Below are 22,836 nucleotides of genomic sequence, written 5' to 3'. Positions count from 1 at the left end.
AAGTAAGCCAACAAAGTTAGTAAAATTCTTAAAAAAGAGTACAAATTATTTAGTAACCCTGCAACCTGTTTAAGTTGACTTTAATCAGTTTAATGACAGATTTATGGTGTGCTTTGTTTTTTATGCCGCGCCAGTTGATAATTTTGTCCCAGAGTTGACGTCAAAAATGTTGCAGCAATAATAAGGAGAAGAAAAGAAGAAGTTGATATCCTGATATCAATCGCTTTTTGTCAAATATATTGCAACAACAAACATGCTTTTAGAAATCAACACAGGAAAATTGATTGTGTTCACAAAAATTAACATAGACATACAAATATTTTAAACCAACCCTTGAAATTAAAAATCCTGAAAAATAAAAAAATAATAATCGCAAATTACCCAAATATATTTTTCATATGAACACCAAAAAATATAAAAAATAGCCTAATTTCGAACATGATTGTCTAAAGTTGTAATAAAGTAAAGTTGTTTTAAGCTATGAGGTAATTTTTCCCGGTAAAAGGAAATTTTGTAGCATATAAACACTAAGAATTGAAAGGATTGCTCATGAACTTAAGCTACTCCTCCATTAAACGACAGATATAAATAGACTCTTTTGCGAAAATATGAGACATATGAGCCGGAATGCCAATGGCAGAAATACATAATAAAACGATTTATAGGAAACATTTTATTGGCTGGCCTGAAACTAAGGCTGGCTTAGAAAGATCTTTTGAAAGGAAAAGAAAGTCGATAAGAACTTTGAGGAACATTGGAAAATTTCTAATTACTGGAATTGGTAAACAAATTTATACTGCCTTTTATACGCCATGTTTGTTGTTCCTTTCCAATCGGTGGTCACTAATAAAACCGCAAAAAACTAACTCACAAACAAAATGTGAATAATTTGTAAACATAAATATAAAAATTTGTCCCTGCAAGAGAAGCGCGTTCAAAGGTTAAAAAATTACATGAATTTATGAAAAACCGCTAGTCAAAATTTCGAATTTTAACAGAAAGTCCATGTTTGATGACAATTTAAGCCGGGCTTAAACTACTATTAGGTAATAGAAGAAATTATTTAAATTATGTTTAAAATAATTCTTAAAATCAAAACTCTAATTTCGGTATTCCTTGAAGTATATTAACTATTTACTTGTAGTTTTTATATTTCGAAACGTTAAAATAACGGTTGAGTTTTACTTCAAGCTGCTACAATGAGGTTTTGAAGGTTCTTTATTCTCATTTAAATATCCAAATGTGTTTTAACATTAACTTTCTTAAAGAAAAGTATTGAGATTTTAACGAAAATTACCAAAAACCAAGTCCAAAAGATAGATATATTACATATCTGTAAAATCAGGGTTGCAAAAAATGCATTAAAAAATAATTTAATTAACATTTGATTTTTTTTTATTTTTTAATTCCATATTTTTGATCACACATACCGGATTGAAAAATAAAAATGAAAAAAATGTTTTAAAATATTTTTTTTTGTTTTGTGTACTTCATTCAGATTCTAAGGAAAGTTAATTTTTTAATCCCAAACGTTTTAGATTATTCGATTTTAAAAAATAATTTTAAAAATTTAAAATTAAAATTTAATTTTTTTATAAAAAATTTTTAAATAAAATAAATCGCAACCCTGGCTACAATTTTAATTCATCAGTTTGGGTTTAACTTTTGAAAATAAAAATGATTTACTTGAAAAATCTTTACTCTGGTAAAAGATAAAAAATAGTTAAACAATTTTGGAAATTAAAATAAATGGAATGTTTAGAGCGCTATAAAAAAATGGAAAATGTTTGCGAATTCGTCAACAAAAAATACTAATTTTTATGTTTAAACGAATCTCGCTGCTCATTCTTTACATCCCGTCCCAAAACGCATTTCGCGGTTTTTAGAAATATAATTTAAGGCATTTTCGTATAATTTGACACACATATATTTTTACAATCCTTTTAATATTTGATATATGAATATATTTAAAAAATTTAAAAAACACACATTGATTTACTTTTGAAATTTAATTTTATTAATTTTATAAACTATCATAATCAAGTGTTTTGTCTTAATGTAGGGATGTACTAAAATACAAAACAAAATTAACTGCGTTGAGAAAGTACCACGAGTAAGGTATGTAGTATGCAGAACTTTGCAAAGAAACAAAAAAAAAAAACAAATTGAACAAAATATAAGAAGCACACAAAAATTTATAACATAATATATGTATGTATGTATGACATGGTAAATGGTAAATGGCAAATGGTAATAAATTTGTAATAAAGTGTAATAGGCAAAAAGTGTAAACACAAAATATGAATAATTTACAAAAGAGATACACAACTAAACTTAGATGTGAAGGCAACAGGAATAAAAAAAAATTAATTAATGTTAATAAAAAATATATATAACATACGATGTACCTTAATGTCAGCTGTGCAAATTATGATAAATGAGAGTAGTTAAACGTAATTGTAATAATATACACTAATTATGTATGTATGATTGATTTCGTTAAATACTCTTAAATACGTTACACATACAATACAATACAAATTGTTATAAAGCAGTCATTTATAAACTGTGAATTTCTTGTCTTACATGAAATGCATACATATACATACATAAATTTATTACATATATATACTTATACATAAATATAATTTTTGTTCTATACACGCTGAGTGTTGTCGTATGAAAATGTCACGAGAAAAATACCTAATAAAAAGTATGTGTTTTTATGTCTGCGTTAAATGTACACTATGCGCATCCTGAATAAGTTGGGATAACTTTTGTGAAAATGTCGGAATGTCCTGTTGAAAATAAAGATGAAAAATTAATACATATGTTCAAAAACCCAATAGCAGCATGTTTGTTTATTTTTGATTATTATTACTCACAGTTGATAAGCAGATCACATCCAAGTATTTAGGATTGACTGGAAATCCAGCCGTCACGAAACTCTCACGCAACTTCAAATTATCGACTTGACCCATGGCGTACAGCACGTTCGCCAACTGGTCGAAATGCAGCGAACCCTCACCCGACAACAGCCGATTGATGAGCGCACGCTGAAATGAGGTGAGCAAACTGTCCTGAAACAGTGCACGCTGAAATAAACGCCAACGCTCGTTCACGGTTTGCATCGATAGCAACACCTTGCGTACGAGGTTCGGATCGTTGCCGGACACCAGCACCTGTCCGTAAGCATTCAATATGGCCATAAAGTGCTCGGGATGCAAATTATCACTGCTCGTGTGCAAGAGTGAGCCATTGTACTGCACATGCGGTTTGTAGAAATACTGCCACTTATGTAGCAAAATGCTGCAACAACAACAAATGGTATAATTTATGACGAGAATAATAAAAATTGCATAATATAAGTATGTGGGGGCTACACACACCTATCAAAAAGCGCGTACACCGTGCTGCTCAAATCAGTGCCGTCCACCAAATTAGAGAGTCGTGTTGTTGTAGTAGCGGCAGCACTTGCTCGATTGTGAAATTTAGTATGGAAGGCAGCATAGTGGTCCAAGTGTTACCCGGCTGTTGCACGACTAACTGAAACATTTGCAATATTTTCTCCAATACTGTCAGCTGATTGAGACTCAACTGTTCTCTGCAAAGGAACATAATAAAGAGGTAAAATAAAATCGCTACGAGTAAAAATTAAGCACCAACCTGCTGCTGACCGTTATGTAGAGTGTTATCATGTCTTTGATGAATTGCGCACCGAATTGGTTCAATAAGCTGCGCAATATGCTTAAGCTTAAATCTGCTGTGGAGATCGAAATCGCATTATTGCTGATGCCGAAATCATTGAAAAGCATTAAAGCTTTTGTAATGATGGGCTAAGAATGAAGAAAATTAAAAATAGATTGTTTTATTTTTGCGAATCTGTTTATAAAGTTGTTTTTGAATAATTTTGAGAATCATAAAAAAAATTATTGAAAAATATGGCTTAAAATAATTAAATAAATTATAATAAATATACAGACAAAAAATTTTCTCATTAAAGTTAAAAACAAATAAAAATAAAGCAAAATTAAAAAAAAATAAATAAAATAAAATTAAAATAAAAAAAAGTATAAATAAGAAAAAAAAACAAATTAAAAAATAATAATTCTCAAAAACTTTTTTTTTGCGTTTTGGAAAAATTTTCAAAATTTTAATTTAAAAAAAGTATATTCAAAAAACAAAATTTTAAAAGTAATAATTAAAAAAAATATAGTTTTTAAAACATTTTTCAAAATTTAAATTTAAAACGTATTAAAAAAAATAAAAATTTAAAATATATTAAATATATTACAAAAATTAAAAATTTAAAAGAATAAATTAAAAAAAATAAAACTTTTTCGAAAACAAAATTATTTTAGAATTTTTAAATATTTTTAAATTGAAAATATAAAAAAAATTAAAAATATAAAAAAAAAATTAAGTCAAAATTTAAATTTTTATTTTTCCTTAAAGTATTCAAATTCCAAATTTTATTTTTGTATTTGGTTTTCTGGGTTTAGAAACAAATTTTTATTTATAAAAAAAATAAAACAAGATAAAACGTTAACTGCGGTTGCACCGGAGCTAGAATGCTCTTCAAAAGTAAGGAAGTTTCTATACAAGAACTTCATTTTGTTCGTTCAATTTGTATGACAGCTATAAGCTATAGTGCTCCGACCTGGAAAGTTTCTTCAGATTTTTTAGCGTGTCTTTAGAAAATAGTCTGCGTCAAATATCGTGAAGATATCTTGTGAAATAAAAAAGTATTTCTTTATATTCAGTTACTGCCATATTAATGCAGCGTATCTGTCTTTAGCGGACCGATATTGGCGGTCACGAAAATTGAGTAGCGTCTTGGGCAAAAGGAAGTTGGCAAATACAGAACGACATCCCAAAAACTGAGGGAGTAGTACGTGTACATATATACCGACAGACGGACATGACATAATTGACTTAGCTCATTTATATACCTACATACTTTATAGGGCAAAAAAATTTAACTCCTCTTACCCTGAATGCCAAAGCTAACATGTCTTTTGTCGTGTTGCAGGAGTCCTTGAAGTATTCAATGACTTCACTAAAAATACCCAAACTATTGGGCATCACTGAGGAAATTTTCGAAACGGATGCTTGTGAATCCAGTTCTAGGAAATTTTGTGCTTGGCATTTCACATATTCACAGAGCTGCAAGATAAATTAAAAGAATTTTTAAAAAATTTGAGGTTAAAAGTACTAACAAATTTCAGCATTATGACGTCGTATAATGACTCACATGATTGCAGCGGCTTGTGTAATCCTGCTGCTGCTCTTCCATAATTTTCCACGGCAATACCAAGTAGCCTATAAGGCTGATATAAATATTGGTAATGGCTTGACGTGGTAAATGCGTCAATTTTAGGCCAGCTTGCATCAGCTGCATAACGAATAATGTCTCCAGTAAACGTTTCGGTCTTATCACAGTCGAAATGCACAACAGCAGTTGGCCTGAAAATGCCAACAAATGATTGTGAAAATGATTCTAATTTTCTTTTTTATTAAAAAATAGACTGCGACATAAGACTTACTTGCGGATATTGAAACAATGGACGCTACCGTTACATTATTCGGCAATAAAATAGCGCCAAGTGCATCAAAGAGACTTTGTATAACTTCATCGTATTTGAGGTTAATCGACATCGGTAATATGCTTCGTATCGCCATTAGTATTTGAGCATATCTGAAAAAAATATTAAGAGCAAGTTTTTTTAATTTATCATATTAATAAGCAAAACTCTTTGGTCTTCGATTGGCAAACACTTACAAGTAATCAAAATCAGTCTGGAACGTCGATTTGTCTAGATTGAGTGTTGCTATTTTGTTGCTAGTAAAGAATTTGAGCAATGTCAATAGATTTTCGGTAAGCAATTTTAATTGACTGGTTACTTCTGCACCAACTTCGGGCGAATTGATATCCAATAGGGGTGATAAACGCACCACCGCCTGGCACACAGTTGACAAATCACGCAGATGCTCGTTGAAACTTTGCGACTTTAGTTTTCTGCCTAGTTCATATAGTTTGCCACTATCGAGATCACTTTCTAGAGACAGTAGGTAGACATGAGGACGCGACCAATGCGCCGATACTTGTGCAAAAACAGCATTCGGTCGAGATTCGCCTACCAGAGCTATACATTCAATGCACTGCGACAAGAATTGCTGCCACTCGGTTTGCGTCTGGGGTAAATGAAATATAAACAATTCACAAGCACGAGTAGAGATTATAAAAAAAATATGAATTACAGTTAGATTAGATTAGCTATAGTTAAATTTTTATGATAGAGCCTGAGTTCATAAATATAAAACCGCTAACCCTGTATTATATTTCTAGACTATTATTCTATTTAGACTGGTTCAAACCCGACCATGCAAGTTTCGGTTTAAATAAGTTTTTAAAACCCTTATCTCAAGCTAAACTAAATTTTTTTTAAATTTTTGTGCAATGAAAATCTTTAATCTATATAAACCAATTATTTATATTAGGAACAGCTCACAACGGGCATACACTTTTCATTTTTTCGGCCAGCTTCAAAAAAAAAAATATTTTGTCTCCTCAAAGACTTTTAAAGACGCCTAAGCTATATTTCAAATATGTGGTAATTCTAGTAACCACCGAGAAAAATCTTTTCGGTCTCGAATTTCGTACATAAAGTATTAACCATTCATTAAAATAGTACAAATCAACCGCTAGGAATCATATCGTGAAAAAAGTCTAAAAATCACAAAATTATTATTTTTATGAAAATCAGTCGACTACGATATACATATTTGTACATATGTATGTACATTTAGTTGATAATTTATGCTTCTTCCTTTTTTCATTTAAAAATTTTGATACGTACGTTTTCTTCAATCAACTCATTATCTAAAAGCTCCAACTCAGATTTGTTGAACTCAAACAATATACGACGCATAATCTCCACGACTAGTTGATACAGTACATCATTGTAACGGTTTTGTTTTGAGCTCAACATAAGCCCCTTTATAATTGGAGTCCATATTTCCAGCTTCTCCATAAAATCTAACGCACCATTTTCTGATAAAAAAAATAAATAATTGTATAAAAACTTATATTATGGCTGCTGCTATAAATCACATTTGACATTTCTTACTTGAAATTGTACAACAATAAAGCGATTTAAGGAATGACTCTAATAACTCATTCTGTTGAACCATTTTCGACCAATACCGATCGGTATATAACCGCAGTAGCTCCCTAAATTTATCAGCGTACATTTCACTTTGATGTTTTGTGGTGTTATGCTGCTCCAAAAGACCATTCACTCCCGACATAATGGTTAACGCGTGGGGCAGTGGCTTCTGCAGATACAACAGCTCGTTCAGCACGGATAGTGCCGCCAAAGAGATGTCAGGCTGGGTGGCACGCCATTGTGCCAAGTCTAAAATGCTCATAAGAAAATATTCTGAGATCAATTCAGTTCGTGTCCATGAAACGAGGTGTTGCACACATGTTAGAAGCTCCAATACAGCGGAACTACACAAATAGTAAATAATTGAAATTGATTAAATGCGAATATATTATTAGTTTAGAAGACTGTTACCTGAGTTGATTGTCATTTGGCAGCGACGTGGTTAGGGCATAGTCCACTAAGTTATTGGGTAAGGAATGGATGTCTTTATCGTTGATATGGTATACCGTTATTATTAAATACTTAGTCAGTAAGTCCAGTATTTCGGGTATACACATGGATATGCTGAACACAGAACACAAATGTATTAAAAACATACAATAAACCGAGATTGCATTTGATAAAAGAAATTATTTTTTTAATAAATTAAACAAAGGAAAACATTTAGATTTAAGCCACTATACAAAACAGATACAAGGTTGACTTTACCATAACATTGCACCCTAATCGAGAAAAGAAGTGTAAATTACCGACATTTGTCTTACCAAGAATTAAAATAGTTTTGACGCTCTGTTGTTACGCAGTCACGATTGTTTAAGACTTCTTCCGATGTGATGCGCAGCAAAGTTACACCAAGTACGAATTTATCCGAACGTATTAATTCTAAACAGTGTATTATATAGCTGGGATGATCGTCGGGGAACTCACGCTTCCCAATGAGCGCAATCAATTGTGCGAAGGTGTCCCGTTGTCGTCGCTGCACACTCATGACAGATAAATTTGCGTAGGTATTCCATAATGTTTCTCGCAATAAAGTTCTTTCGTTTGCAGTCAAATGTGTCCAACGACGTGAAATCCAGTGCTCTAGCGTTGATGTACTGAAAAACCAGAGATACTGATTTGTCTCAATAGAAGCAGCCACCTGCAAGCTTATTTGCCAAGCACTTGATTGTCCCCTGAAGGCGATTAGTTCAGTTTCTATTTCACGTTTACGTATATTAGGCGTGGCTGGTTGGTGGAATTCTTGAAGTAGTGCCTCTACCACAGCCAAAGAGGAAGACTGCAAGGAAACCATTTTATGGATAAAATTTAATGCGTTTCAGATATAATTTGTACATAGCTGGACGGAATTTGTAGGAACAGTGATCCCTTTTACTACAGAACTGCGCTGCTGATAACGCCTGTTACTCACCATTTTCTGGTATGTCGCGGTGGCAGTCAATCACACTATTAAGACGTTATCAAGTTGTGCAAATTTCTTCTGATTCTTATAATAAAACAGTCTTTTAATTCAAAGTTTCCATAACAGTTTTCCGTTATTACTTCTCTGTAAAAAATATTTGTCGTTTTCCGAAAAACATTGAAACAACGAAATCGACGAAATCATAAAATACGAATACTGCGGCAGAGGAGGCAATTTGACGTTTATTTATCTATTTTATGTAGGGATAGACGTTAGACAAATGCGCATGCCGATATCTAAAAGTTTGCGCAAACTTGACGTTGTAAAGTTCAGGTGTTTTGGGAAACGTGTACTCCTACTTCAATAATCTTACGTCCTATGAGTTCAACTTAAATAAAAGCTCATTAATATTTATTTTATTTAACTAAGTATAATAAAAATAATCCAAAAATTTTGTTATCTCTTTTGAAATTTCTTGATCAGCTGATTTTTTGAGATGCCAGATTTTTTCCTATGAAATGTCTAATTGTTTTCCTAATTGGGCAAGTCTGTGTTAATCGAGACACTGTCAGATATCGAGAAGAAATAATGTGAAAAGTCGGAAAATATAAATAAACCAAAATATTTATTCAAAATTTACCATGGAAGGCGAGAAAATTTTGATGGCCGCAGGTGTAACAGTTGCAGCAGTTGTCGGTGCATTTGTTTTCTGGGGTCCTTCAGGTAAAATTTATTCTATACAGCGTCGAATATGCCGATATATAATATCATTCCATCTCCCTTGATGCAAAACTAAATATAGGTTCGTCACGTTTACGACAGCGGCGAGGGCAAATTGCTGGACTGCATAACTTTGGTCAAACATGCTTCTTAAATACGTTGCTGCAGGCATTGGCGGCCTGCCCTCAATTTATAGCATGGCTTCAATTATATAATAATGCCAACTCCGATCGAAAGAGCCTGATATCATCACTTTTGAACACACTTGAAGTAATAAATGGCACACATTCAACTTTGCGGGGTGACCCGTACTCGCCGGGAGCGGTTATGCGTGCACTTCATGCTTTAGGTTGGGTAATACCCCAGGAGGAACATGATGCTCACGAGTTGTTTCATGTGTTATTGGCATCTCTAGAAGAAGAGGCTTTGAGGCCAAAAAAAGTTGGTTGTCTCTCAGATGCATTACCAATTACGGTTTCGGGTGGTGAAGGAGATCAACCAGATAGACCATCCAGTGCTATGTTAACCGACTTTTTAAATACCGATTACGATGAATCAACTAATTTAATGCGCATGGTACGTTCTGAGGCTCATACACCAGATTCGCCATCATCAGTGTGCGAACGTGAAATGTGTCCTGGTGAAGGAGGTGCAGTTGGTACATCGCCAACGGAAATAATGGACTTTGATCCATTGGCTTCGCCAATATTGGGTGGCGAACGATCCAGTCGTGCACGAAAACCCCAATTAACGAAACATGGGTGGCCAGAAGGTCTAAATAAACGAGTGTCTACATCTTGTCGATCATTGGAGCGTCTTAGTCGAGGTCCCGGGAGAGTATCTGTAAGTATTAACTGAATTTTCTAAGTAATATAATCCTTTTAAAATTAAAAAATATCTCAAAGATATGGTCCGATCAAATGCCAGCTCAAGTAGCTATACCCTTTCAAGGCGCTATGGGTACACAAATCGTTTGTAACGGTTGCGGTTTCAAAGTATGTAGAAATTAAAAAACATAACGGTAACATATACACATAATTTTTTTTTGTCTCTAGTCCACCGTTCGTTATGACAAATTCGATAGCATCACGTTAAATTTACCATCACAACGTCGTTCTGGTCTTAGTTTGGGACATTTGCTGAGCGAATATATAACATCTGAGGAACTAAACGATGTAAAATGTGAATCGTGCAACGAAACATCTAACCATACAAAATCTTTGACATTTGCGAAATTGCCCGGTTGTCTTTGCATACATATTGCTCGAACAGTATGGCTGCCCACTGGACAAATTTGCAAGCGTCAAGACTATGTGCATTTTCCTGAGAGTTTGTCAATGGCACCATATAGCTTCGTTCAGCCTCATTTGAACAGCCAAGTGCGTATGATTAATTTTAGAATACTCGCATATAATATTTTATATTATGAATAATATAGGCGGGCACACCATGGGGTTCTACCATGTCTCTCTTCTCCTCAAGTCTACCCATGAACAGTTTGGGCGGCAGTGCTCACGACTCATATGGAACTGCGTTTGGTACAATGTTTCCCAAAAACCTCTACCGACTTTTAGCTGTGGTGGTTCATTCGGGTGAAGCAAGCAGTGGCCATTTCGTTACTTATCGTCGTGGTGCTTTAAGGAATGCTCATCGGTAAGTACTCTTTGTTAAATAAATAGTACTACCTTGTTTAATGTGTGGATTTTACAATCTTTCAGTTGGTTCTACACCTCAGATACCGTTGTGCGTGAAGTCTCAATAGAGGAAGTGCTTAGTGTACCAGCGTATTTACTGTTTTATGACCGCGGTCCCCAGCGACGCTAAGTGGTGGTACTGATTGGGTGGGTACATACTTATTTTGATACCATTGATGTGAAGGTTATAGTTTCTAATTGTTTTTATTAGTTTAAGTTTATTATCCACTAGTGTAGAAGCTTAGAAAATGCAAACACAGAAAAAATATAACAGATAACTCCAGTTGCCTGTGGCATTAAATGTTAACCTATTCGATGTAATGGTGCAAAAGGCTATTTCATTGTAACAATTTTGGGATCTCTGCTAAATATATGTATTTATTTATGTGTATAAGTTACCTTCACCTTCATTCATTTGGCGTTTTATATTTTTTATATAATTATTATCTAAGTGTTATGTAAAACATATTCTCTGCTCAATAATTTCAAGTGCCATTTTGACTAGTCGATCCTATTATGGCTTGTGCTAGATTTTCATACGAATGTCGATAGTATATACTTATTTGATATTACAAGTTTAGAACGCTTAAATTTTCTAGCAATTAAGAAATTTGAAAATTATAAAAAAATGCATTTACCGACTGTGAATTGCGCTTAGTTACATTTAATTTTAAATATAGTATTTTCATCAGAAGTCGCATTTGTTGTTCAACTACTTACTTTATCTTTATGTAAGTATTTAAAGCATTTTCGAAATAAATTTTTGGCGTTCATATAAATATATGCGTTTTATAAATAATAAAAACAGAAATGCATTATATTTAATGTTGTTTCAATAGCCCATTCATACATATGTACATACATATACATATGTGTGTATATACGAGTATTAAAGAAATGTAATTTACATGTGTATATGTACGAGTAAAGTTTATTCAAAAATATCGATCAATCATAACACAAACTAATAACAAATAGTAAAGCATTCAGCATACATTGATACATTATTAAAAAGAAAAGTAATACCCCACGATATAAATAAATAAGATTCTTACCAAATTAAATAAACTAAAATTTCGTTTGCTTTTTCGTTGGTGGAATTCACTTTTTAATTTTCTTGCAGCCATTAATCATTTGCACATAGCTACCATAATCTGTTGCATATAAGCTATTAGATATGCCCGAGATTTTTTGCGATTTACTCAAGTCTTGGTGGTTACGTCTTGCTGCCCTTATGGGCATCCAAGCCGTCACTGGACTCTCATTTGTTTGCATAATGCTGTGCACAGCTAAATTGAGTGCTGTCAGTGCTAGGGCTTCTTCACGATATTCGGTGATAATGTTGTCGGCGATGCTGAGGGCATTGGCTGCCTCAACTACATGTTCGATTTCTCTAAAATGTGGCAAATAATTAGCGTGTATTAGATCAATAAATCGTTTTGGTTCGGAGGCAAAGCTGTCGGTTATATCTTCTGGTTTGTGGGTAAAGTTACCGTTGGGCAAACCTATGAAATAATATAAGGTAATAATAAGAAATTGTCTGAAGTCTATATATGAACTTTTATATTACGTTTAGGATTAAACACTCTTCCCAGGGCGTGCAGCATTGTAACAGACTCATCGCGGCGAATTGTTTTTAATGTGGATATTTTCTTTTTAGATTTTCCTTTAATTTCACAGGATTCTACGCGCTCAGTAGGCAAAGCTCCTGCTCCTAAATAAAATAGAAATTAAGAATGGTCATTATATTGATTTGCTTGCTTTTTTTATTGGTTTACCTTTCAAGGAAGCAAAATGTAGATTTATGAGTGCGTTGCGTATATCGCCTTGCGCTGCAAATACAATTGAGTCTATTATGGTTTCTGAAGGCACTTTATAGGTATCGGAGAACTGTTGCTCTCTCATTAACCCACAAAATCTCTTCATCGCCTTTTGTAGCAAAGTGACCGCAATTGAATTGAAACTAATATGATGAATGTGGTACTTATTTTTTAACTCTTCGGTAAACAGATTATAACTTATATTTAAGGAACGACTTTTTGAATCAGCTACGATGAATAAAAGTGGTGCTTTTCCATACTTTGAAAATTCTCTGCAATGTACAGGTTTAAATAGTTTGTATTTGAAGAATGCAACAATACTTGTTTGTATTATACATAACTGACAACTTACTCTAAAATATCTTCAAAGATGTCTACGCTGGAAAGTATCATGTTTGGGAAATCCTCCACTAGCACCAGTCGCTTTTGACTGCCTAATAAGGATTTATAACGAGACGAACGAAATAGGAACGATTTAAAAAAATCTATCTGTGAACCAGTATAGTTACTCGTCTGATCACCCAACGTGTTAATCATGTCACGGTCTACCGGGTTAATCCATTCTTGTAGTTCATATTTTTGCGCACGCGCCAATGCCCGTACGGCTGCAGTTTTACCCGAACCTGATGGCCCAGTAAGGAGGCAAATTTGTGCAGGATGCTGTTTGTGCACGGCTGTGCAATGCAATAGCCAGTCTTTCAATTCTGCCAATTTTTTCGGATGCACAGCAACTTCTTCACATGTTTTCGGTTCAAATTTATCAATCCAATTGGAATTACTTTTGGACGATGGAGGGGCTGGTTTTGATGTCTGTGGACTTTCATTTGACGTTTTGATTTCAATTGTTTTTTCATCATCAGCAACATTACTTTCCTTCACCGGAGTAGCATTCTCTGTTTGCACCGAGTCAAATTTGGATTGGTAAGCAAAAGCTGAATTATTCCAAGCTCGCTATAATTATTATAAGTGGAATAATATATCAATATTTTAGTTAAAATGTTAAAACAACATTTACTTTACGAGTGGCCGGCTTCATTGCAGCTAAACATTTTATGTTCACTAATTAGAATTATTATTTAGCGCGGAATCGGCACTGAATTTCAAGTTTGAATGTTTCTAATCTATTTAAGCGATAGGGATGAAACGTATAGGTTCATAATGATATTTCACATCACTCATCTATCGATTGTATTTTTATTTTTAATAACAAAAGTATATCGATATATTTTCCATAAATTATAACTCGTAAATACCAAAATTAATAAGTTCCGAGGACTAATTTATTTTCCGATCTCTTTAATATACAATATTAATCATTAATGAGAATTAAAACCCAGTTTTAAGCTATTGAATGATTCTTGTTATTCATAAATTTATTGAAAACGGCTGAAGTAATTTTGACATTTATATATGCTTCAAAGTTTTTCTGGCTATCAAATAAATAAACTTTAATATTAATAATAATGGCATACGTAGTCAGCGAATATTAATAATTAAGCAATAGTAAATCACGACCACAAAATTTCATATAATTATATTGCTTTATTCGCGATTGCGATAAGTGATCATAGCAATTCCTTTGTTGGCGAAAATAGTTGGAACCTAATAGTATATTTAATCGAAACTTGTTGAGATTTTTTCTTAACAGTTGTTATGTTCAGATAAACGAAATTCGCAAATTCAAAATCAGTAATTTTCACATATGCTTTGTGGAGACTGTTTCTGGAGACTAATTTGCTGAAAAAAAAATATAATGTGGCAACGCTTTATGGAAGTATATCGGGAGTTTGCTCTGTGGAAATAAATTCAATAGGAGAAGTTAAAATTGGTCAAATATTTAATTAAAACTATTTTCAATACATTAAAAGATATTTAAAATGTAAAGTAATTGTTTCTACATGATTTCGATTTGAAGATCGGTGAAAAATGTATGTTTTTGAAGAGTAAATGAATATTGAAAATTCTAAATTTTATGTAGTTCGCGTTTACTTTTATATGCAGTCGTTCTTTAAATTTTCCGTCTGTGCGTGTGGTGGGTGTGAGCGGGATAGCAAAAATGTGCGTGCGTGCGTGCATAAAAGGTGCCAAAGTGGAATTGAAATACACAAAATGGATGAATAATAAAATTAAGAAAATAATTATTGAAAAAAGTGATGCAAATGTGCTTATAATAACAAGCAATTAATTGAATTTCGTGACATTTAATTTCGTTGTCACTGATATCAGCGACATATAAAGGCTTGTCCTCTGCCCCCTTTTCTCGTAATTACTTAAACTTTGTTTTATCAAGTAGTTTGCTTGGTCGTTTCGTTCTTAAATACATACAAGCGGACGGTAGATAATGCAAAATGTAGGAATGTGTGGAAAGAAAATTGCAAAAATAAAAGATGCCTAAAAAATATCTTAAATGCTGGATTATTAGCACTATTATTTTTGGTAAAAACCACTCCAATCTTACTTGACTTGTGTCATGACAATGGTTAAATAATTATTATATAAGTATTAAGTGTTTAAAATTCACTAATATACTTTTAACAAAGATCGAATCAGGCATTGAAAAAGGAAAAAACAACATTTAACATAACATAACATTTCTTTCCAATACAAATTAGAAATTTTTGATAAAAGTTTTAAAGTAGGGATCAAATCAGATAAATCGTAAATAATGGTTGTACAAAGGATGGCAACCTTATAAGTCTGCAGTTGTCGCATTTTCCAAATCTGTACTTTCCACCGGCTTCGCTGTTTTTGTCTATGCACTATTTCTCCAATGTATGTTATGAAGTGAAATATACGACAGGGACAAATAGTGCAACTAAAGAATAATTTTGCAAACGTGTGAATTGAAGTTGTCCAAGAGCGTAAATGAAACAGGGGTCAAGTAAGAAAGGGAGATCCGATAACTACGAGACAGGAAAAAATATGTGTGATTTGAAGGAAAAATTAAGAGAATAAGAAAGATGAACCAAGTGCAAAGAAAAGGAAACCAAAAAACCAACAAGAAAGATAAAATAAAAGGAGACAATGAAACGAATGAACCTCCGAGTTTTGTATGTATTTTCATATATATTTGAAAAAATGTCTTTTGTAGTGATATTGAAGCTAAAATAACACAATTTTGTTAAATTCTTGTATATACTAGGTATGATTCGAAGTGTTTAAGATAAAAGATCATTGTGTTTTATTAAATGTGAAGATATGAGAAAATTTAAAGTTAATTGTAATAAACTAAACGAAGTAACAGAACATTTTGACAATTTGGTCACAAGCGATTCGAGGAGGTTACTCGTCGTGTTCGGCCCAAATGTGTGTAGAAAGTGTAGCAAGGTGCGCGGTGGTGTAGAGCAGGACAAGGCAGAGAAAAGCAAATAAATGAAGGCAAATCAAAATGTGAATAAGAGTACGGAGTAAAGTGTGAAAAGTGGAAAATTTGCACAATAAAATTTCTTAAAAAATCAATAAAAAATACAAGAAGCAGAAAGTCCAGTTAAAATATTTGTGAAAATAAAAAATTATCATGCGCATCTAAAGAATAATCGATTCTACAACGGGCGCTACAAGCAACACAAGTTGTAAAAAAGAAGAAAGAGTTTTTGGTGTCATCGATTTTGCCAACCAAAAGATTTTGAACAGCTTTTCCATTTTTCCAATACGATTACATAGTCCAATAAAAGTTTGCGTTGGACCCGCCACCAATAATGCATTTGGAGCGTGTACGTAAATGGTCTTGGATCCAATAAAGGGTCTTAAGTACCATAACACAATCCAAAGCTTTAGTCTTTGCGTTGGCGTAGGCGGGTACTTCGCTTAGCCTTCATTCAAAGCACAATATGGACCCGCATGAATTAAAGCCTCCAGGGCCGGGTTTATTATCAAATAGCACAACTAATGCAGCGACCAGCGGTCAGCAGCAACAATTAGGAGGAAGTGGGGAACAACTAAATCTACCTCCACCATCACCCCAAGCAAGCGGAACTAGTGGAATCAATGGTGCAATTGGATCATTAACATCTGTATCATCTGCAAGTGGATCTGTTGGTAGTTGTGCTAACAATGTTAACATCTTCTATAGCAATGTTGCTGCATCGCATACACAGCGGCCATCTCCAAATAATACTAATCTTGATGGTGATTCCGATACAGAATCTTTAGCCACCATGTCAGCAAAAGCTAAGGCTGCAGCTGCAGCAGAAAAAAATCACAATGTCTCGGCAACTAATGGGCACAATAGTGGGGCAAACACAGCAGTTAACAACCTAAGTGTGAATGCCAAACAACAAAGACAACAAAAACGACGGCGCGAAAGAGCACAAAGATTGCAGGCGGAACGAGAAAATCGTTTTGCTAACACTGTCAATAATATCCCAAATAGCGGTCTATTGTACCACGCCAGTAGCGCAGGCAGCATGGGCGAGGACAGCAATAACTCTAACGGGAACTTTACGAGCAGTAGTAACGGCAGTAATAACGTAATGCCTCCAACTGATAGTATTGCGTCGTTACTACTCAATCCTCCGCACTCACCTGAATGTAATTCTGGTTTAATGGCTACTCCAAGCGATAGTGAAGGAGAATCACTAGACGAAGATTTACTCTCAACTTCATCTTCTTCCACTTTACTATTACCCCGCGATAAGCCTCCACCGCGGCCGCCACCTCCTGTTCGACGAAAATTGCCTCGATCACCTGTCCTGGAAGAAGAAATAATTGACGGTTTCGCAATACTGGAATTCAAGTCTTATGAAGACCTAGAGGTAAACATATTTGAATAAACACGTTTTAAATATTGATTGTAATTCTAATACATTTGAAATTTTAGTTCGCGATAAAGTTGGGGCAAAAACGAAAGGAGAAACGGTTATCAGCGTTGGAGGAACTAACTTGCACATATAGCATTGAGGAGACCAAAATGCCAAAGATTATTGATACAGGTCAACCTCATCCAATACGCGGAAGTGGTGCCCTTAACCTGCCCATGAATAATATAAAGGATGGTAGTAATAATATTCGACTACATAGCGGCAATGGCAACAGCACCAATTGTCATCCAGCACAAACCGTTACATCAGCTACAACTGTGACAGTGCAAGATCCTCCGTTAGATGTTATTGCGCCACCATGGAAAAGCCAATATCAAAATTCTAATAATAATAACGTTGGAAGTCACATAAGTAATATAAATCAAAACACTATTAACTGTAGTAGTGTGAGTGGTAATATTATTAACAACACTCAAATCAATACTGCTTCAACAACAACAATGATATTAAACCACAATGGCAACAATAGTAGTAATAGCAATAATAACAGTGATGGAGCCGGAAGTAGTAGTAGTAGTAGTAGTAGCGGTATTGCTGAAACAACCTCTAGTAACATAAACAATACGGATGAGGATGCTGTTATGACATCGGTTGATGCCACAGATGATTGTCGAAGTGTTTTGACTGCAATGGATAGTGGAGCGTCATCTGGTAGCTCTACAATGGCCGTGAATCCTACAATCGACAATGCTTCCAAACCTAAAGAAAACAATACAAATAATTCCAGAACAAGTACTGTAACTACCGATGCCTCGAATGTCACATCAGTATCGTCGCCAAATTCTACATTCTCAGTGCCACCACCAGCATCTCTGGTGACAGCCAGTGCTTCTACTTCGTTATTAGAGAAGTGCAGCAGCAGTAGTTCGTTGGCGAACAGTACAACACAAGTAATTCCAGCGCAACCGCTAGCACCAATAAGTGACGGCTATCGCAATGCAATGCATTTAGAAAATGTTAAAATTGGTTCAAACACATCATCGGCGAATAAATCATCCGTGGATGTAACTTTTGGTAGTAATAGTGGATCCAATTCAAAACCTACAAGTCATTTTATAAGTATGACATCCAATGTAAGTGATATTAATGGGAATATATTTGGGCTATAACATTTAATTAAATATTTCTTAAATTCTTAAAGGTATCAAACACCACACAGTTAGGGAACAGTAACAACAGCAGCAGCGGTGAAATGGCAACAGATATGCGAGGATCAAGCTCAACGGCGACGGCAGCTGCGACGGTAGCGGCAGCATCACAGCAGCCTGCGCCGAAAATTGCTCAGCCAACACCAACTAAAGATGAAGTGTTTGATCGCATACGCGACGTAAGTACTGCTGAATTTTGTGTAGAAAAGTTTCTAAAAGGTGTAAATACTTTATTGAGACTCGGTTTTAGAGTTTATAAAAGCGTAAATACTATAATCGAGCTTGGGTTTATACAATCACTGTGCACAACTTCGATACATTTACCCGAATGTGATTGAATCGAGTGACATTTCAGAAAATTCTACTGTTTTCTTGACGATCAGAGTTTATAGACAGTGCCAAAGTAGTACTTATTGTTGTTTCTGAAAGGGTAACAATCATTAGCTAGTCAAGTTTATGCTGAAAAAGCGTTTCCTAAACCAAAAATCTAGCAGAGAACCGCACAAGTTCAGAGCGTAAGATGCAAAGAGAGCTGCTTGTTTCTGCTAGCAAAAATAGCAATTATTACATGTTAACACATGTGTAAACAAGCGATAATTGACTCGTTTGCTTTGATTTTGTAGTTTGAAGTTTGAAATTAAAAATTCTATATTAATTTTGATATGATGTGATTATTTACATTTCGATGTTTACTTGCTAGTTTGCTGTTATATTTACTTTTGACTTATTTCGCTCTTTGTGAGAGTTACACGTCAATTTTCGCATTCTCTCTGATAGCTCAACTTCTTTTTGTTTTTTTTTTTTTTTCAAGAAAAAATTTTATTTCTGTCGAAGCACAATCAGTAAAAACTTAGGTTACTAATATTTACTTGTACAAGTTAAAATTTGAGCAATATTTACTAAAATTACAAACCAGTAAAAACTATGGATCGAATAGAATCGAAATTATTTTTAGGTTTGCACCGCGACCTAAGATTGTTGTTGTTGTTTTAGCCGCAGAAAATATTCCTGAGGCAATTTCGAGGAATGATGCCGAGTAGACACTTCCTAGTCGGGTAAAAATTCGTGTCCGTTCCGGTTACTTAGACCTGACTGTCGTGTGAACGATTTGCGGTCTATTGCGCCCTTTCTTCTATCACTTACAATCACAAAGGCCCAGCGCCCAGAATTTGTGATCCCTCTCCATATACATAAATTGATCCAAGGGCCGTAAGCCTTCGTCTACAGTTTTATACGCATTCTACATTCAGATGCTCAGGAGTTTCCGGTTTTATTTCGCAAAATCGGCACAAGAAGCCATGCCCATGTTGGCAACGTGTTTATAACTAAGGATAGTGCTATATTATTCCATAACTTAATGTTTACTCGATTGTTGTTGTTGTAACAGATATCTAGTCCCCGTTAGGATGGAATGGATAAGTTGTCATCGAGCTGATCTTACAGTAGGTTCAGGAAACATGCTGTTTCGACGTGGTCGGACCATAGGAAGGGACTGGCAGATGTGTAGAGTTAGCAGGGCATGTAAAGAGTGGTCAATGTCATGCGGGTACTCATTGCACGCTGGATATATTGTTAATATGTCAGGGTTGATTCTGGATAAGTAGGAGTTTAACCTGCTACAGTATCCAGAACCAAGCTGTTAACTCGGTCGCGGCACTTCTTTTAATTGTACAATGAAAAGGAAATATTGAGTTTGCCACGAAATTTTTAAAATATATACCATATAAAATATTTAACATCTGTCTGTCTGTATATACGCGAACTAGTCGCTCAGTATTAGAGATATCGATCTGAGATTTTGCACACGTCCTTTCCTCCCGAAGATGTTGCTCCTTTGTCGGAACCGCCGATATCGGATCATTATAACATATAGTTGCCAAACAAATTGTTAGATCAAAATCCAGTTCTAGTATGGAAAACTTTTTCATTTCACTAGATAACTTATGTTATATATCGTCACCTAAAATGCAAAATAACGTATCATAAAAAAATCGAAATTGAGTATTTTATTTCTTGCGACTCATATTACATATATGTAGCATAAAATTTTCAGCTTCCGCTGTCAGATATAACCAATTTATAACCAAAACTCAATTTTTTTGTCAATATAAAGTATATAAAGTTATGAAAAGTGATGTTATGTTGTTTTGAATTTTAGGTGACGATATATGCATATTGTCTGACCACAATTTTTTTTGCATAAAATGCAATGTTAAATTAAATTAAATTTTTTCTTATTTTAGGCGGGCGTCACATGCAAAAGAATTGGGATGGGGCTTAATATCGTAAGTATTTGCTTAAATCAGTATCAACTTACGTACTTACATGACTTTTCTTTTTATTACAGTGTGATAATGATGAAAACAAGGTAAGTGACATAATCTGTATTCGCATACTTATTATAAACTGTTTTCACATACCAAAGGTAGATTGCTAACTCCAAAGCCTAGATTTGCGAGGTACTCTTTATGCATTCTTAGTAAAATCAGAGTAATAATAGTACATATTCGTATATTTGTACAGTCTGATCGCTATTTCATTCAAATCTAGAAACCTTGTTTTTTATTATTTTGTAGTTATTATTTTTTTTAATTCTTTTACAACTGGTAGGAAATATTCTCTGAGCTTTACTATCTACAAGTAAAATAAAATCGAGTTACACGTTTTATGACGTGGTATTTATTTTTTAGTTGTAAATGCAAGCCAAGGCTAATATCGTCAATAATTGTACGTACGTCAGTGAAATAAACATAAGTGAATCGGTTCCGAATTATGACCAATAAATAATTTCAGTTGAACAATTTTTTCCGAACTATGACTGAAAATTCTGTACTAATATTCATTAATTTATTTTACAACTGTAATCAGCAATTTGTTTCCTAACAGAAGTGAAGGTAAATCGAACTGCTTGTATGCTGCTTTAATATAGTCAAAATATATGTAGGTTATAATGCGAATTTCCCAAACATTTTCTGCTATTAGGAATAATAGCTGTTAGTTAATAAACCAATGAATAAAATTTGAATACAATGATTTAAAGACAATGTACCTTTCGAATATAAAAACTGTCCGTATTATTTTTATGCTTTTCACAATTTTCACATTTACTTTAAATTGAGAAACTATTTATTATCAAAATCAGTTAACATGAAATATTTAGAATAATATACATGGTTTTTACGTTGTTGTTGTAACGTAACGGCAGAATTCTGCAGAGTTGATAGTCCTTAGCCGGGTCCGTACCGGTTGCGCAGACCCGACTGTCGTGGGAATAGTTGGTTTTTACGCCATCTGTGGTCATTACATACATTTGTTATTCGAATTTAAAATTGAATAAAACTCTATGTTTTAAAAATTGTTTAGATTTTTTACATCTTATATATAATATATATATGTATATATAAAGCTTTTTTTAGGAGAAAATTTTAAAATTTTTAGAAAATTTCGAGTAGATAGCTATTTTTGAATATAGTAAACAAAAATAAAAATATTAATCTGTAAAGTATTGCATATGAAGTGACATACTATTGGCAAAAAAACATTTTAATTTAAAGTTTGTTTAATTTAAAAAATATATAATATTCCTTAAAAAATAAATTTTCATACAATTGAAAAACCGGAAAGTCACTTTACGGAGAGATATATACAAAATAAGCAGAAGAAAGTCAAAGCGATCAAATGATTTGTCTTCGAGGTGCAACTGCAGTTCATTTTAAAAAAAAATTTTTATGAAAAACGTGTTTCAAAATAGCAAACGTAACTTTCTAAGAATTAATCGGCTACAATTTCATTTAATATTTAAGTATAATATGTTATTTTTAAAAGCAAAGGCTCTTGAAATACGCAAAATAATTTTTTTCGGCATTTAGCTTAATTGTTTTAATTGAGAGTTATTTTAATAGTTAAAATTAGAAAATTACGTTTTTGAAATACCTTTATCGTAATCCTTGTTTTACCCCCCAGAATCAAAAAAATAATTAGATACTAGTTTTCTAACATTTGTATACTTTTAAAATACAGTATTTTCGCGAGTGCCATAACTAAGGGTTCGAAAGTTGCCAAA

The 22,836-nt window shown here is 33.6% G+C and overlaps 4 protein-coding genes across 11 annotated transcripts in view; 2 read left to right on the top strand and 2 right to left on the bottom strand.

Moving 5' to 3' along the window:
• Positions 1-1,994: 1,994 nt before the first annotated feature.
• LOC126760219 (exportin-6) lies at positions 1,995-8,776 on the bottom strand. Its single transcript, XM_050475677.1, is given in 14 exon segments — positions 1,995-2,798; positions 2,886-3,309; positions 3,390-3,442; positions 3,445-3,604; positions 3,667-3,836; positions 4,993-5,166; positions 5,255-5,466; positions 5,547-5,698; positions 5,783-6,195; positions 6,861-7,054; positions 7,131-7,513; positions 7,581-7,733; positions 7,934-8,448; positions 8,581-8,776. Coding segments are annotated over 14 exon segments (3,081 nt in total). The 5' UTR covers positions 8,584-8,776; the 3' UTR covers positions 1,995-2,723.
• A 352-nt stretch (positions 8,777-9,128) lies between these two features.
• Positions 9,129-11,395, top strand: LOC126758394 (ubiquitin carboxyl-terminal hydrolase 30 homolog). The gene is made up of 6 exons (XM_050472650.1): positions 9,129-9,294; positions 9,374-10,134; positions 10,197-10,286; positions 10,347-10,670; positions 10,730-10,944; positions 11,010-11,395. The coding sequence occupies exons 1-6, from the start codon at positions 9,213-9,215 to the stop codon at positions 11,113-11,115; spliced, it is 1,578 nt and encodes a 525-aa protein (XP_050328607.1). The 5' UTR covers positions 9,129-9,212; the 3' UTR covers positions 11,116-11,395.
• A 493-nt stretch (positions 11,396-11,888) lies between these two features.
• Positions 11,889-13,944, bottom strand: LOC126758395 (cell cycle checkpoint protein RAD17). 2 transcript variants are annotated; one of them, XM_050472652.1, is made up of 6 exons: positions 13,821-13,944; positions 13,315-13,756; positions 13,158-13,239; positions 12,764-13,077; positions 12,556-12,699; positions 11,889-12,490 (listed from the first exon to the last, which is right to left on the bottom strand). In XM_050472652.1, the coding sequence occupies exons 1-6, from the start codon at positions 13,839-13,841 to the stop codon at positions 12,087-12,089; spliced, it is 1,407 nt and encodes a 468-aa protein (XP_050328609.1). In that variant the 5' UTR covers positions 13,842-13,944; the 3' UTR covers positions 11,889-12,086. The 2 variants fall into 2 exon arrangements, with proteins under 2 accessions (XP_050328609.1, XP_050328608.1); XM_050472651.1 differs by having other exon boundaries at positions 13,158-13,756.
• Positions 13,945-14,596: 652 nt separating this feature from the next.
• Positions 14,597-22,836, top strand: part of LOC126760509 (mucin-17) — a 31,057-nt gene continuing 22,817 nt past the window's right edge. The window contains exons 1-7 of one of the 7 annotated variants that reach the window (XM_050476186.1): positions 14,597-14,733; positions 15,664-15,855; positions 15,948-17,559; positions 17,625-18,698; positions 18,767-18,952; positions 21,017-21,058; positions 21,121-21,141. In XM_050476186.1, coding sequence (XP_050332143.1) covers positions 16,636-17,559; positions 17,625-18,698; positions 18,767-18,952; positions 21,017-21,058; positions 21,121-21,141 — 2,247 coding nt within the window. In that variant the 5' untranslated portion in view covers positions 14,597-14,733; positions 15,664-15,855; positions 15,948-16,635. Of the gene's footprint in view, positions 14,734-14,755; positions 14,887-15,341; positions 17,560-17,624; positions 18,699-18,766; positions 18,953-21,016; positions 21,059-21,120; positions 21,142-22,836 lie in introns of those variants that run through there. The other 6 variants (XM_050476184.1, XM_050476187.1, XM_050476188.1 and 3 more) reach the window with 6 other exon arrangements.

The sequence above is a fragment of the Bactrocera neohumeralis genome, chromosome 5 (genome assembly GCF_024586455.1).
Source record: "Bactrocera neohumeralis isolate Rockhampton chromosome 5, APGP_CSIRO_Bneo_wtdbg2-racon-allhic-juicebox.fasta_v2, whole genome shotgun sequence".
NCBI classification, from domain to species: Eukaryota; Metazoa; Arthropoda; class Insecta; order Diptera; family Tephritidae; genus Bactrocera; species Bactrocera neohumeralis.
This window is presented reverse-complemented; position numbering and strand designations above follow the sequence as displayed.